General features: G+C 40.2%; 1 protein-coding gene across 2 annotated transcripts in view; it reads left to right on the forward strand.

Moving 5' to 3' along the window:
* Positions 1 to 16,079, forward strand: part of LOC126095296 (zinc finger protein 665-like) — a 148,827-nt gene that overhangs the window by 77,597 nt on the left and 55,151 nt on the right. Inside the window, exons 5-6 of one of the 2 annotated variants that reach the window (XM_049910080.1) lie at positions 8,324 to 8,635; positions 13,287 to 13,749. In XM_049910080.1, the coding sequence (XP_049766037.1) occupies positions 8,324 to 8,635; positions 13,287 to 13,749 (775 nt within the window). Of the gene's footprint in view, positions 1 to 8,323; positions 8,636 to 13,265; positions 13,750 to 16,079 lie in introns of both variants that reach the window. The other variant, XM_049910079.1, reaches the window with a different exon arrangement.

Raw genomic sequence — 16,079 nt, forward strand, 5'->3', positions numbered from 1 at the left:
TCGACATCCCTTCTTGAAAACGGGGATGACCTGTGCCTTTTTCCAATCCTTTTGAACACTACGCTCTTCTAGAGACCTAAGGTACACTGCTGCAAGAAGGGGGGCAAGTTCCTTCGCGTACTCTGTGTAAAATCGAACTGGTAACCCATCAGGTCCAGCGGCCTTTCCTCTTTTGAGCGGTTTTAATTGTTTCTCTATCCCTCTGTCGTCTATTTCGATATCTAGCATTTTGTCATCTGTGCGACAATCTAGAAAGGAACTACAGTGCAGTCTTCCTCTGTGAAACAGCTTTGGAAAAAGACATTTAGTATTTCGGCCTTTAGTCTGTCATCCTCTGTTTCAGTACCATTTTGGTCACAGAGTGTCTGGACATTTTGTTTTGATCCACCTACCTCTTTGACGTAAGACCAAAATTTCTTAGGATTTTCTGCCAAGTCAGTACATAGAACTTTACTTTCGAATTCATTGAACGCCTCTCGCATAGCCCTCCTCACACTACATTTCGCTTTGCATAATTTTTATTTGTCTGCGAGCCTTTGGCTATGTTTATGTTTGCTGTGAAGTTCCCTTTGCTTCCACAGCAGTTTTCTAACTCGGTTGTACCACGGTGGCTCTTTTCCATCTCTTACGATCTTGCTTGGCACATACTCATCTAACACTTATTGTACGATGGTTTTGAACTTTGTCCACTGATCCTCAACACTATCTGTACTTGAGACAAAACTTTTGTGTTGAGCCATCAGGTACTCTGAAATCTGCTTTTTGTCACTTTTGCTAAACAGAAAAATCTTCCTACCTTTTTTAATATTTCTATTTACAGCTGAAATCATTGATGCAGTAACCGCTTTATGATCGCTGATTACCTGTTCTGCGTTAAGTGTTTCAAATAGTTCGGGTCTGTTTGTCACCAGAAGGTCTAATATGTTATCGCTACGAGTCGTTCTCTGTTTAACAGCTCAAGGTAGTTTTCAGATAATGCACTTAAAAAGATTTCACTGGATTCTTTGTCCCTGCCACCCGTCATGAACGTTTGAGTCTCCCAGTCTATATCCGGCAAATTAAAATCTCCACCCAGAACTATAACATGGTGGGGAAATCTACTCAAAATATTTTCCAAATCATCCTTCAGGTGCTCAGGCACAACAGTTGCTGAGCCAGGGGGCCTATAGAGACATCCAATTACCATGTCTGAGCCTACTTTAACCGTGACCTTCACCCAAATTATTTCACATTTCGGATCTCCGTCAATTTCCTTCGATACTATTGCACTTCTTATTGCTATAAACACGCGTCCCCCTTCACTGTCCAGCCTGTCTCTGCGGTATACATTCCAATCTGAGTTTAGGATTTCATTACTGTTTACGTCTGGTTTCAGCCAACTTTCTTTCCCTAGTGGTATGTGGGCATTGTGACTGTTTATTAATGAGAGCAGTTCTGGGACCTTTCTATAGATGCTCTTGCAGTTTACTATTAGCAGATTAATATTGTTATTTCCTGTTGCATTTTGCCAGGAGTCATTGGTGCCGACATGAGCAACAATTTGCAGTCGGGTGCACACAGTGCTCTCTATCGCTGCCGGCAGGGCCTCCTCCACATCTCGGATGAGACCCCCCGGCAAGCAGACAGAGTGAACACTGGCCTTCTTCCCCGACCTTTCTGCTATTTACCTAAGGGCCCCCATCACCCGCCTAACGTTAGAGCTCCCAATCACTAATAAACCCCTCTCCCCGTGTGCCTGCTCGGACCTTGCTGAAGGAGCGGCCACATGTCCACTCACAGGCGGAGCGGACGATGCCACACAGCCAGTCTCCACATTGACCCTCCGCCTCGTGCGCCGCGAACGCCACTGAACCCGCCACTCCCCTTGGGGAGAGGATGGCCCAACCGTGCCCGGTATCCACGAAGATGTCTCGACAGCAGGGACAGTGGGTGGAGCATGTAACACCTGGGGTGTACCATGCGACACACCAGACTCCCCACTGCCACTACACTCCAAGGCAGCAGCCTGACGGCTGACCGTGGCCGTCAACACGTTCAGCTGTTCGCGAACAGTGGCCAGCTCCTCCTGTTTGTCTTTCTGATCACACAGCATGGGGAACAGTTTTTATGGAATTTATGTAATTAATTCCACACAGTACATAATTTCTCTCCCCCACCTCTTTATTGCTTTTTACATGTTTCAAGATTGTGGTGACTTTTGGTGTCTAGTCATGATGTCTGTTTTTTTACGTTTTTCTAGGCCCCTTTTATCCTTTTGACATGGAACCTCTGGTTTGGGGTGAGGATGTCCTCAAATGGTTAAGTTATTTTATTTATAATCACCATCTTGTTCTATCTTTTGATTTATATTAATTGATTTTAGAAATTTTTGCCGTGTAGTTCTTTATCTGATATTCCAGGTTTGAGGAACCACTCCCATTGTCATGTAACACAAAATTTTAATTATTACAGTTTACACCAGATAATGGAACTTTTAAGTGTCCCAAAAGTGGTCGTGTACACAATAAAAGAAACAATACCTTCTCCTTTGCTGAAGGGGCCTGAGTTTCCTTCAGTATCTTGTTGAAGAGTTCAATATCTCACAGTAGAACTGTCCATTGTTGCTTCTTTCGTTTATCTAAGAAGTTTACATGTATGACACCCTTCACATACAAAAAAATTGTTGCCATAACTATTTTAATTTATGGGACAGTCGTCACCCTCTTCGTAGCATCTTCTTCAGAAGTACCCCATTGTTTTCACTATTGTTTGCTATTGTGGGTATAATGATGAATCCAGGTCTCATTGCCAGTGAAAACTCAACACAAACTCATTGCTCACATGTTGTTGTTGTTGTTGTTGTTGTTGTCTTCAGTTCTGAGACTGGTTTGATGCAGCTCTACATGCCAATCTATTTAGTGTATTCATCATTTGGTCTCCCTCTACGATTTCCACCCTCCACGCTGCCCTCCAATGCTAAATTTGTGATCCCTTGATGCCTCAGGACATGTCCTACCAACCGATCCCTTCTTCTAGTCAAGTTGTGTCACAAACTTCTCTTCTCCCCAATTCTATTCAACATCTCCTCATTGGAGGGGGGGGGGGGGGGGGGTTTATGGGCGCTCAACATCGAGGTCATCAGCATCTCCTCATTAGTTATGTGATCTACCCACCTAATCTCTGTCAAACTCTTCACGCAGTATCGGCTCTCCCATTTCATCTTCATCTACATCCTCTTCCATTTCCATAATATTGTCCTCAAGTACATCGCCCTTGTATAGACCCCCTATATACTCCTTCCACCTTTCTGCTTTCCCCTCTTTGCTTAGAACTGGGTTTCCATCTGAGCCCTTGATATTCATACAAGTGGTTCTCTTTTCTCCAAAGGTCTCTTTAATTTTCCTGTAGGCTGTATCTATCTTACCCCTAGTGAGATAATCCTCCACATCCTTACATTTGTCCTCTAGCCATGCCTGCTTAGCCATTTTGCACTTCCTGTCGATCTCATTTTTGAGACATTTGTAATCCTTTTTGCCTGCTTCATTTACTGCATTTTTATATTTTCTTCTTTCATCAATTAAATTCAATATTTCTTCTGTTACCCTAAGATTTCTACTAGCCCTCGTCTTTTTACCTACTTGATCCTCTGCTGCCTTCACTACTTCATCCCTCAAAATTACCCATTCTTCTTCTACTGTATTTCTTTCCCCCATTCCTGTCAGTTGTTCCCTTATGCTCTCCCTGAAACTCTGTACAACATCTGGTTCTTTCAGTTTATCCAGGTACCATCTCCTTAAATTCTCACATTTTTGCAATTTCTTCAGTTTTAATCTACAGTTCATAACCAATAGATTGTGGTCAGAGTCCACATCTGCCCCTGGAAATGTCCTACAATTTAAAACCTGGTTCCTAAATCTCTGTCTTACCATTATATAATCTATCTGATACCTTTTAGTATCTCCAGGATTCTTCCATGTATACAACCTTCTTTTATGATTCTTGAACCAAGTGTTAGCTATGATTAAGTTATGCTCTGTGCAAAATTCTAACAGACGGCTTCCTCTTTCATTTCTTAGCCCCAATCCATATTCACCTACTATGTTTCCTTCTCTCCCTTTTCCTACTGTCGAATTCCAGTCACCCATGACTATTAAATTTTCATCTCCCTTCACTATCTGAATAATTTCTTTTATTTCATCATACATTTCTTCAATTTCTTCGTCATCTGCAGAGCTAGTTGGCATATAAACTTGTACTACTGTAGTAGGTTTGGGGTTCGTGTCTATCTTGGCCACTATAACACGTTCACTATGCTGTTTGTAGTAGCTTACCTGCACTCCTATTTTTTTATTCATTATTAAACCCACTCCTGCATTACCCCTGTTTGATTTCGTATTTATAACCCTGTATTCACCTGACCAGAAGTCTTGTTCCTCCTGCCACCGAACTTCACTAGTTCCCACTATATCTAACTTTAACCTATCCATTTCCCTTTTTAAATTTTCTAACCTACCTGCCCGATTAAGGGATCTGACATTCCACCCTCCAATACGTAGAATGCCAGTTTTCTTTCTCCTGATAACGATGTCCTCTTGAGTAGTCCCTGCCCGGAGATCCGAGTGGGGGACTATTTTACCTCCGGAATATTTTACCCAAGAGAACGCCATCATCATTTAACCATACAGTAAAGCTGCATGCCCTTGGGAAAAATTACGGCTGTAGTTTCCCCTTGCTTTCAGCCGTTCGCAGTACCACAACAGCAAGGCCGTTTTGGTTAATGTTACAAAGCCAGATCAGTCAATCATCCATACTGTTGGCCTTGCAACTACTGAAAAGGCTGCCGCCCCTCATCAGGAACCACACGTTTGTCTGGCCTCTCAACAGATACCCCTCCGTTGTGGTTGCACCTACGGTACGGCTATCTGTATCGTTGAGGCACGCAAGCCTCCCCACCAACGGCAAGGTCCATGGTTCATGGGGGGAGGATTGCTCACATACAAATTTGAATTTAAAACCACACCCAATTGCAGTCCAACATCAGCATTGTGGAACCAGACCTCCTCCTTCTTCTTCTTCTCGTCCTCTTTTTTTTTATTTTTATTTATTTATTTATTTTTTACCAACTTATCATGTAAAATGTCAATTGTCATTTTTGACAACACACCTACTGCCTCTGCTGCTTATGCAGTTTTGCTTCCTGATCAAACAGAATCATAGTGTTTACTTTTTCAATGGTTTCTTTGGTAACCACAGCTGTGAGGCATTCTGAACACTCTTCATCAAAAGTGGATTTTTTGCTGCGTTTAAATTTGTTAATTGGGTCTTCAATTCATGTCATTAATTGTGAAGGGTCATCGTAAACATTATCCAATTTTAAATTTATCTTATCTCACAGCTTGCTGCATTAGCAACGACATCTGTCTTGAAACATGGGTAGTCACTGAACTGGCTTCATACACTGATTGTACGGATGGTAAGCTGTTGCATGTCTGGGTTAGAGCCCCAGTCTCGCATGTAATATTAGTCTGTCACAAAAGTTCTCAGTATTTAAAGCTCATTACATTTATCTCAACTTGTACACAATTTAAACTTTCAAATGTAGCATGAAGACAGCATACCATGAATTCCATTGTAAATAGCTGAAAAACTGAAGGCAAGTAATGCATGTTGTTGGAGGAATGGCTCTATGTTACATAGCCTAAACTATTACAAAGTGTTCTCACAAACAAACGGATCTCCTTTGTTGCAGAAGTTTGTGGTTTCGATTATTTAGAAGATATTTACGTGCTCCTTGTACAAGCCAACTATGTGCACTAATGCTTGTGGCTTCTTAATAAGTGATAGCATATTTTGTGAGAATGGGAGCATGTTGTCAAAGGTCTGCAGCACCATATTGGACCACACAGTTGTTGCCAATCTATTTGATTTACCATCTAGATTGCAGCAAACACTTCAAAGATGGGCCATCTTAATCTGCCATTGAGTGAAAACTGGTCTTCAAAGGTCTAATTCTCTTGTCTCATTTTTATTTTAATTCATCAGATTTTATTGTTACCATGTGTCTCGCCATTTTATTTCTTCATTATGTTCATCATTTCTCAGTTTCTTCCCTCTTCTCTGTCACATGACCATCTCCAGTCACCATTTTACACTGTGAATGCTTTCAAGTAAAGCAGCTGTTTATATCTTACTTGGAAAGAACTGGTAATTTCAGTAATTAATAAAACTGTTTGCTTTATGTGATGTATTCTGTCACTGTGTCCAGCTTCAGCATTTCTGTGAGCATTAGTGTGGTAATGCCAAAATTTTAACACAGTGGTTGTTATTGTTGATGATGTGCTTGCAGGTGTACATCTGAGTTGTTATTTCCATTTTATATAGAATATTTCAATGACTGATGCAGCCATCTTTTTCAGGTGCATCGAGTTTTGCTCTTATATTGTTTAATGTATTGAATCTTTGAATTACTTTGGGCTCTCAAAATGATTGAAATGAATCCTCACTATAGTGATATACACTGATGGAAAAAAATTGCAACATAAAGCAAAAGTTGGTAGGGATGTTTCTACATTTGAAGGATGATGTCTATTCAAATTCCATGCCAGTTGCATAAGAGTGCCACTAGTAGGGCAACTATGAGGATACACATCAGTTTTGCTTTAAAGACACGCTGTAGCATAATGGTCTTTAGCATTAGTTACCTTTGAGATTGGATGTGGTGAATTGATGTTAATCGAGAATGCCTTGAAGGCGACAAAGACACCATCATCAACATGTCACTGAATGTGGATGAGGTTGTGTAATAGGGCCCCGAGAAGCTGGTTTTTCCTTCTGAGGTGTTGCAGAAAGACTTGTAGGAATTTAGCCACTGTACGTATTTGCTGGCAGCGGTGGCCACAAGGATATACAGTCGCATGAACAACAGGCTCTGGAAAGGCATCTGGCACTACCAAGACGCTAGACCATTGCATTCAGTATATGGCTCTGGTACATTATGCTGCATCTGCAACAGCAATTTGAGGAGCAGTTGGCACCACAGTGACACAACAAACTGTTACAAACCAGTAACTTCAAGGACAGCTCTGGGTCAGATGTCTTGTTGTGCACATTCCACTGACCCCAAACCACCGCCATTTGTGACATCACTGGTGTCAAGCAAGAGGGTAGGGTGGAGGTCTGTTGTGTTTTCTGATGGAAGCCGGTTCTACCTCGGTGCCAGAGATGGCTGTGTGTTTGTTAGGAGGAGGCCAGTTAAGGGCCAGCGACCAGCCTGTCTGCGTGCTAGACAAACCGGACATACACCTGGAGTTATGGTCTGGTGTGTGATTTTGTATGACAACAGGATCACTCTTTTGGTTATACCATGCACCATGACTGTGAATTTGTATATCAGTCTGGTGATTCGATCTGTTGTGCTGCTAGTCATGAACAGCATTCAAGGGGGTCTTTTCCAAAAGACCAATGCTTGCCCACATATAACTGTTGTAAGCCATCATGCTCTACAGAGTGTAGACATGTTGCTTTGGCCTGCTTGATTACCAGATCTGTCTCCAATTTAGCCCATGTGGGGGCATCACTGGACCACATGTTGGATGACAACTCCAGCAGTCATTCACAAACCACATTAACCATCCCTTTATTGACCAACCAAGTGCAACAGGCATGGAACTACATCTCACAAACTAACATCTGGCACCTCTACAATACAATACATACATGTTTGCTTGCTTGCATTCAACATTATGGCAGTTACACCAGTAGTTATTAATGTACCAACACTTCACATTTGCAATGGCTTATCTCACGCTTACATTAACCTGTGATCTTGCAGTGGTAATCACTTAAATATGTTACCTAGACAAATTTATTTCCTTAAATTGCATTACTCTACATTAATTATTTTTTGTTGTTGCAATTTTTTGTGTCAGTGTGTATTTGAAAATCCATTAAATATTTCCATGCAAATTATTTCATAAAGTGGCATAGTTTTTGCACTTGATGATGATAGCAGTCTTGATAGTGGAAAAGAAATCCAATTTTTATGTAGGCACACATGTACACATGTGAAGGAAGCTTGAGTAGACATGATATTTCATTATACCTGTCACTCCTCTCAATCAAAACTTCGTCATTGCTTATGTCTGTGTTTCAGTAATACATTCAGTTGTGTCTAAATCAAATATTTAATGCAACAAGAATTTAACAAATTTATATGCAATATGATTATTGTATTGATGTTTGTTTAAAGAGAAAGAAGGAGGTTAAATTATATGTTAGTTCATCTTGTAGCAGTCTTAAAGAATCATATTTTACATGGCAAATCAAATAACTAAATTTTCCACAGACCACAAGAACAGGATGAGTCGCAAGTAAAACTTGAACCACTTCGTCCTGTCGCACCTAACAGTTCCTCAACAGCTGTACCTGTGTCATTGCCTCAGTCTCCTCCAACACCAGTGTACAGTTGTCCACACTGTGGGAAGACATTTCGGCGCCAGAAGGTTCTTGAAACACACATCAGTCAGACCCATCCGAAACAAGAAGAGATTGAATTCAGTGATCCAGAAGATCTTATGGAAGGCATTCGTGATGTGGTGAATGTGACAGCTGCTGCAGATGACGCAGATCCATCCAATGTTGTGAAAGGTGGCCCAAGGTAAATAAACTTATATATTTATTTTCTCTAGGTGATATTAAACTTTCAGTTACAATTAAAATTAAATTTATTGATAAATGTTTTTGCATTACTGAATTGATTCACTATTTGATAAAGATAGACATTGGTTTTTGAGGTCCTTGAACAATGCTCCTTGCGTAAGAAAGTAGGAGAATGGATAATATCATTAATAATGAAATGGAAATTGACAAGTTGCTGAAAGGCTACATGGAGATAGCAAATTAAATGCAAACCATTACAGGAGAATAGTTGTGGATTATCCAGGATTGTCAGTGAGTGGGTGTTTTCCATAAATGTATAAAGGAGATGCATTTTGTTTGATGCTATGTACACATTGTTTCCCTTTCATGTGGTTTTCAGATTAATAATCCAGTCTCTCAGTTACCTAAACTGCTTTAATGAGAGGTCATTGTTTTAAGAAACTTTTCTCTGGCTTCCAGCCACGTCAGGTGGTTAAAAACCCAAGCGGCCATGGCGACACAGCAATCAGTCTTACCACTTGACAATGACTGAGGAGAGCTCAGCCGAAAGCTCGTGGGATTGTAACCACCTGACGTGGCTGGAAGCCCGAGAAAATTTTATTAATTCATATCGCCGCGAAACCATGCATTCATACAGGGGTCATTGCTTTCCAACTATTATCTAGTTGTGCTTATTCTCTGTAGTGTTTTATTTCTTGTTTTATAGTTATGTTTACTGAAGAAGAATTGCTACATAGAAATTTCTGAAATATTTTAAGGTCGTAAATTGGTTTCCTCAGATGTTGGTTACATAGTAGGGCATGAAGCTATAACATGATTCATGTAACATTCACATACAAAATGTTGTCTCATAGTATGTGTTTCAGTTTCATATTATCCATGTAAACAAATTATGAAACACTTACATTATGCTTGGGCAGACAGGTGCTCTGTGTTGTAGGTTAGTAGTTTTTGCTAAAATTCCTACCTAATTTCAATTTGGAAATCATTTTATAACATGTATTATGCAGACCTTTCTACTTTGAGTACAAAAAATCTAAAATCATTATTTTGCATAGTATTGCCAATTTGCAGGCGAAGTAAATGCACACGCTGTTGTTGTGAGATAATGGTTTAGTTCCAATCATCATCCTTGTTAGAGGGTAACATGTAACTACATTACTTCAGTTATTAAGGCTGGCGTCGTGACCCAACTTACAAGTCATGCATTAGTTTTGGCTCGTTGGAGTTTGCTAAAGCAACATAATTGTAAATCAAGTATGTTGAACTTGTCATTATTTTGGGAAACGGGAGAAGGAGCTTGTGCTTGCAGCTACAAGAGATGGGAACATGGAAAAGTTACTAGAAGAAAATGTAGTAGGAAGAACTGAAAGTATATGTGCCCTACCAATTTCTCCTCTCTCAATCAAAGGTTTACCTATGTATCCCATAGTAGTAAACTATTGAGACAAACGCAAAGAAGTTATATTTGCAACTTGTATAGAACACAGATAACAGTACAGCCCACATTAGAAGAGCAGCTACCCTACTCAAAGTTAACAACTTTCTTCTCAAGAGAGACAACTGAGGAGAGAGAGGCATCACAGAAATGCATTATAGGAGTGTGTGACCTAAAGACTGATAATTTCTGAATGCTTTGATTAGATTCCAAAAGTAGTAGCTTTGCAGCAGTAGGTACCTGGAAAAGGAGAGGGTAAAGCTTCCAAATTGTGCTAAAGAAATAAAAAAAATTCAAAACTTTAATATCTAGGTGTAACAAAGGGATATCAACAATGTAGGAAAAGATAGGTTGCTACTTACTGTAAAGATGACACGTTAAGTTGCAGACATGCACAATTGAAATATACTTGCACAAAGCATACATAACTGCTAACTCCAGCAGTTCGGACCAGAATGTCAATAAAGGGAGGAAATAAGGGGGGGGGGGGGAGGGGGGGAATGGTAACAGTGATTACCAGGCAGGATAAGGTATTGCAGTTACCGACTCATGTTTAAAGCTATTTTTACTGCTTATATTGTCATAGGAGCTTCAGCAATAGTGCTCCAAATTTTACATGTGGACCAGGAAAGTGGGGATTGTGTCTATAAAAATATTTGACCTGGTTTGCAAAGGCTGTCATAGGACACAGCAAGTGTGGCCACTTAAATGCATAACTTCTGACAGCTTTCATGGTTGTATCTGCTGTGATCTCGTATCAGTAGGAATGACTTCTTTATTTATGTTACTGATGGGGGGAAGGGCAATGCATTAAAGACCGACTTAACCAGTAAAATAATTTTCAGACAATCATCAATGTTTTCTCAAACCTTCTGTTCCCACATCACTTGTGCAGAACCAGTGGAGATACAAAAGTACAGTAAGTTCATCAGATTCATTACTCCCGCTCTTTCTCCTACATCATCATCAATTCCTTAATATTGTTCCTACCAGATCTTGTGCTGCATGCTTGCCCCCCCCCCCCACCCCCCCCCCCCCCCCCAAACACACCAAAATCCATGTTATTAGTAATCATACAGGATACAGGTAAGTGAGTAATTACAGTGATGCTGGAACAAAAGATCTACGACAGACAGAACTATGCTAGTTCTTGGGCTGCTGAACTTATGAGAGTTCTTTTTATTTCCCTTACTATCCACCACGTAAGATGTTAAGCAGGCAGAAAATTGATGACTCTTTTTTTCTGCATTTGTGGACTTAACAACTCACATTATTTTGTGGCCCATATCCTCCTATCTGCTACCATAACTGCAGATCTTAATCATATTGAATCCTACTTATGAAACAATAATTACACTTGCTGTAGCTTTTATAAGGACGTGATTTTATTAGATTTGCACTACAGTCTTGTTCTTTTTTTTGAGCTGGTTTCTTGTAGGGCTATGTCCATAGGGTGAATAGACTGCCTTATGCCATACACTGCATTACGCAAGAATGAAAAACTTCATTCTTCATTACACTAAGCGGATCCATAGTAATTATACCCATCAATATTTTAAACAACTTCAGTAAAAGCGAAAAATAACTGAGTGTACTAAGATCACTGGATGTGCAGGGAATGTCAGGATGTAGGAAAAATACGTCAGGACAAGGAAAAGTATAGCTACTAATTCCTCAGAAAACAATTGTTGACATATTGATGGAAGATCCAGGATGAAATGTAAATAAGTGTAGGAGGCTGGAGCACTATTCAAATATCTCGTCATCAACGCCTCTTCTCTTCATTGAGTCCTCATATACAGAGTGTAAACGATAATAGTTTACAATGTACCACAATGGCGTAGAAGAAGGCGAAACAAACAGTTTGATATAAGACACTAGTAGGAGAAACAATCTCTAATTGGCCTACAGAAGCCACCAAGATACAGTGCCTGCATGCTGCATAAAATTTTTATTATCCTCTCTCCTCCTATGCCAATGGCTTAGTCGTACTCTTACCAGTTGTAAAATAGTCATTTTTATAAATTTTATGTCACCATTTTGTGAATTTTAACATTGAAGTTCACCCCGATAGCTGAGTAGTCAGCGTGACGGAATGCCATGCAAAGGGGCCCAGGTTCGATTCCTGGCTGGGTCGGAGATTTTCTCTGCACGGGGACTGGGTGTTGTGTCATTATCATCTCATCCCCAGTGACGCGCAAGTCGCCAAAGTGGCGTCAACTCAAAAGAATTACACCAGGCGACCTGCCTACCTGACGGGAGGCCCTTGCCACACGACATTTCATTTCAGCAGTGTAAAAGTAACAAACGGTTTTGTTTCTCTGACCTTACTATGAGACAGCTCGAATTAGAAAGATGATTAGTTTTTGCATAACTTGTTGAAAATCATTTTTCTTTCACTGCCCTCACAGTACAGGTTAACTTCCTAATGTTAAGGAAAGCCAGTGGCATAAGAGGCTGAGAGGATATTAAAAATCTCATGGTATGTACATGCACCACATCTTAAGTGGCTTTTGTAGGCCAATTTGAGGTAGTTTTCAGGATTGATAGACCACAAATGACCTTTATCAGATTTTTCAGTTTATCATTTATACCCTTTAGATGTTTAGCTATTAATAGTTAAGAAAATGCTGGCAAATTAGCAGTTGCAATTTGCAGGTACTTTATTGTACAAAATGTAATTAAAATGCCAAAGTATATCTTTGTGTCATGGCTCAATATAAAATGTCATTAAGCTGATTTTTCTGGTGGAATTAAGTTATGTAAGATCCCAAGATAAAATATCTTTTATAGTGAAGAGTTTGATATTTTGTTATCAGTCTTGGGAATTTATTTACACTGATTCTAATGTCTTAATGTTACTCCAAGAGTCCTATTTCATGTGACATGACATTTAATGCAAATCTGAAAGTGAGAAAGCTGCATGAAAAAAGTACCAGTTTTTCACCTTTATTGATGCACATGCACTTTTTTTTACTTTTATTTTTATTACTGAAGAAAAATTTATATTTGTTAGTTGTTAATTATTTTGTAAAGTACTGTAGCATGCAAGAAGCACTACTAGAGGTTTTGAATTATTTTATCAGTAGCAGGAGTTTTTATGCTTCGCCTGGACCACTCTTGCATGCTTGCACTACCTTAACCTGTACCCTGCCATCACATGACATTTTTCCCATGTTGCCTCTCACAGCTGGTACCACCATGTTGGCAGTGGTGATTGGTACCGTGAAGATGAACTGACAGCAGCTGAGGCAGATCTTCATGAAATTGAAGACTCTTTGGCGTGTGAATTGTGCGGTGATGTTTTCACGAGCAAAGAATTGGTGGCAGAACATGTACGCCGTGATCATCTCGACATGCCTCCACCGCCCCCACCAGATGCTCACAGTGATCCAGATGGTGAAGCTGAAGCAGATGGAGAGGATCCAGACAATCCCCCAGCACCGGATCCTGGTCCTGCCAACGAGACCTCTGTCCCCGCATCAAACAGCACGACAGGTGGAAAGCGAAGACCCAAGAGATCACGAAGAGAACTTCAGTTAACGTGCCCTGAATGCTTTAGGAGATTTAATCACCGAAACTCTTTGGTATATCACCTTCGATCACATTCTGGTGAAAGGCCGCACCAATGTGAAGTCTGTGGAAAGAGTTTCTTTGCTGCAAGTGCACTAAAGGTAAGTGTCTTAAAATCATGTAAATATGCTTTTAATGGGGATTTTGAAAGAGGCAAATAATTGTGTTTACAATGTAGAACTTCTACAAATCTTGTTGTTTACTTTGTGCATTATTCTTTATTAAGCAAACCAGTTGTGCATTCATTTCTGTTGAGCTTCTATTCGGAAAAAGTCAGTGACATGTATGACAGCAATCATCTCTTCATTTATAGTATACAATATTTCAGTCATTTGAATGGAAGTGTACAAATGAGCAGCAAACCTTATCTTTATATTGGGTTTTGATTTTAATTCCTAAGATTACAGCATCTATTTTATTTTTGAAAATGTAATATAATTGGAGAGATAAAAATATCTACTTACCAAGTGGCGGCATGAGAAAAACGCATATAAAGGTTAAAGAAATGTGCAAATTTTTGGAGGCAGTAGCTTTTTCTTCTGGCAAATGGCTTGAAGGGGATGGAAGAGGCATGAATGAAAAGAACTGCTGAGATTTAGGGAATGGGGAGAGGTTCAAAAAAGTCGCCTAGAACCCAGGGTCAGGGGAAAGATGGGATGAGAAGGAAAGACAGATTGTTGGGGACTGCACTGAACAAGATTTGAAAACCTGAGAGCTTAAAGGTGGAAGATAGGGTAATAAGCAAGACAGAGATTACTGACAAAACATTGTGCAAGAGTTATTAAGAGCAGAAAGCTAAATGCATTACATGTGGTAGATGTAATAGTGGAGAAAAATAGTCGGGTCAGAAAATAAAAGATATAAAAAACTAAAAGGGAATGAAAAAATGAATGGTTACTGAGAAGAAATTCTGGGACCAAGTAAATTAGAGAAAATAATTCACATAAATTAATCCCACATAGGTGGTGAGAACCAAGGATGTGTAACATCAGTTCCCGCTTGTGGAGTTACGAGAAAGTTGCCATTTCTTTGGGCAGAGAATCCGGATGACGTGTTTTCCGTGTTGTTGACTTCATCCACACCAAGGGTTAGTTATACACTTCTGTTTGCAATAATCCTATAAACAAACAACAGTACATACATTTTGACAGTTGCCATTTCTTCCCTGTCAAACAACATTTCTCCTCCCCATACAGCCTTGGCATTCGAGTCAAACATGTTTGTCCATATGCAGACTCTTAACAACAATACACCACTATTCTCATTTCAGCCTTCACCATACGTAATTACCTCACCAGCCTAGTTCAAAAGCAGATTTCCTGGGGCATTGCATCCAATCCTGGCACCACTAATGCCTCCAAAAACAACTATTAAATACACCTCTCATCACCCAGTATTATCCTGGTCTTGAATGTATTAACTAGTTACTTCTGCAATGTTATGTGGAATGAGATCCATTCTGTCCAACATTCTGCACCTATTTCCCTATCCTATGTCTCCTACCTTTGTGACCATCCCCACTGTAAGACTATATACCACGCCAGCACCACCTTTACTGGCCTCGTAACTGGCAAAACATGTTATCAAACAGAGAGCCAACTTCGAAATGACGCATATCGTGTACCCTGTGTTATATAAACACTGTTCAGCCTTCTGCATTGGTCTGATTACCACCAGGCTATCATGTAGGATGAGTGGGCATAGACAAAGGTTGTTTGCTGGAAACACACAGTATCCTGTTGCAGAGCATGCTCTGCAATGTAACAGTTGTGACGTTGGTGCATGTTTCACCACTTGTGCCATCTGGATTCTTTTCCCAGAGACCAGTTTCTCAGAATTCCACTGGTGGGGACTGGTTATGACATATCCTGGATTCTCACCACCCACTTGTCGTTAATTTGTGTTGATCATTTTCTCCCATTTCCTTGATCAGAGCATTTCTTCTCAGTAGCTGTTCAGTTCTTCATTCCCTTTTAGTTTTCTATATCTTTTATTTTCTGACCTGTCTATTTTTCCTAGCCCCCCCCCCCCTCCCCCTCTGCCCCTACCCCTCCCTCAGCTCTACTGCATGTAATGCAATTTGCTTTCAGCTCTTACTAACTCTTGCATGTTTTGTCAATAACCTCTGTCTTGCTTGTTAGCCTATTTTGTAACTTTAAGCTCTCTGGTTTTCAAATCTTGTCTGGTGAAGTCCCCAACAGTCAGTCTTTCCTTTATCCTGTCCAGTAAGTCCCCCTAGAAGTTTATGAACTCTCCCCTTTTCCTAAACGACACCAATCATTTTCCTTCATCCCTCTTCCTTTCACTTCAACTGCTCTGCCAGAAGGAGGAGTCACCGGCTGCAAAAGCATGTACATTTCTTTACATCTACATGCACTCGTGCTCATAAATTAAGGATAATTGCAGAATGTGGTGCCACACAACGTGGCAC

This window comes from Schistocerca cancellata, chromosome 8 (genome assembly GCF_023864275.1).
Source record: "Schistocerca cancellata isolate TAMUIC-IGC-003103 chromosome 8, iqSchCanc2.1, whole genome shotgun sequence".
NCBI classification, from domain to species: domain Eukaryota; kingdom Metazoa; phylum Arthropoda; class Insecta; order Orthoptera; family Acrididae; genus Schistocerca; species Schistocerca cancellata.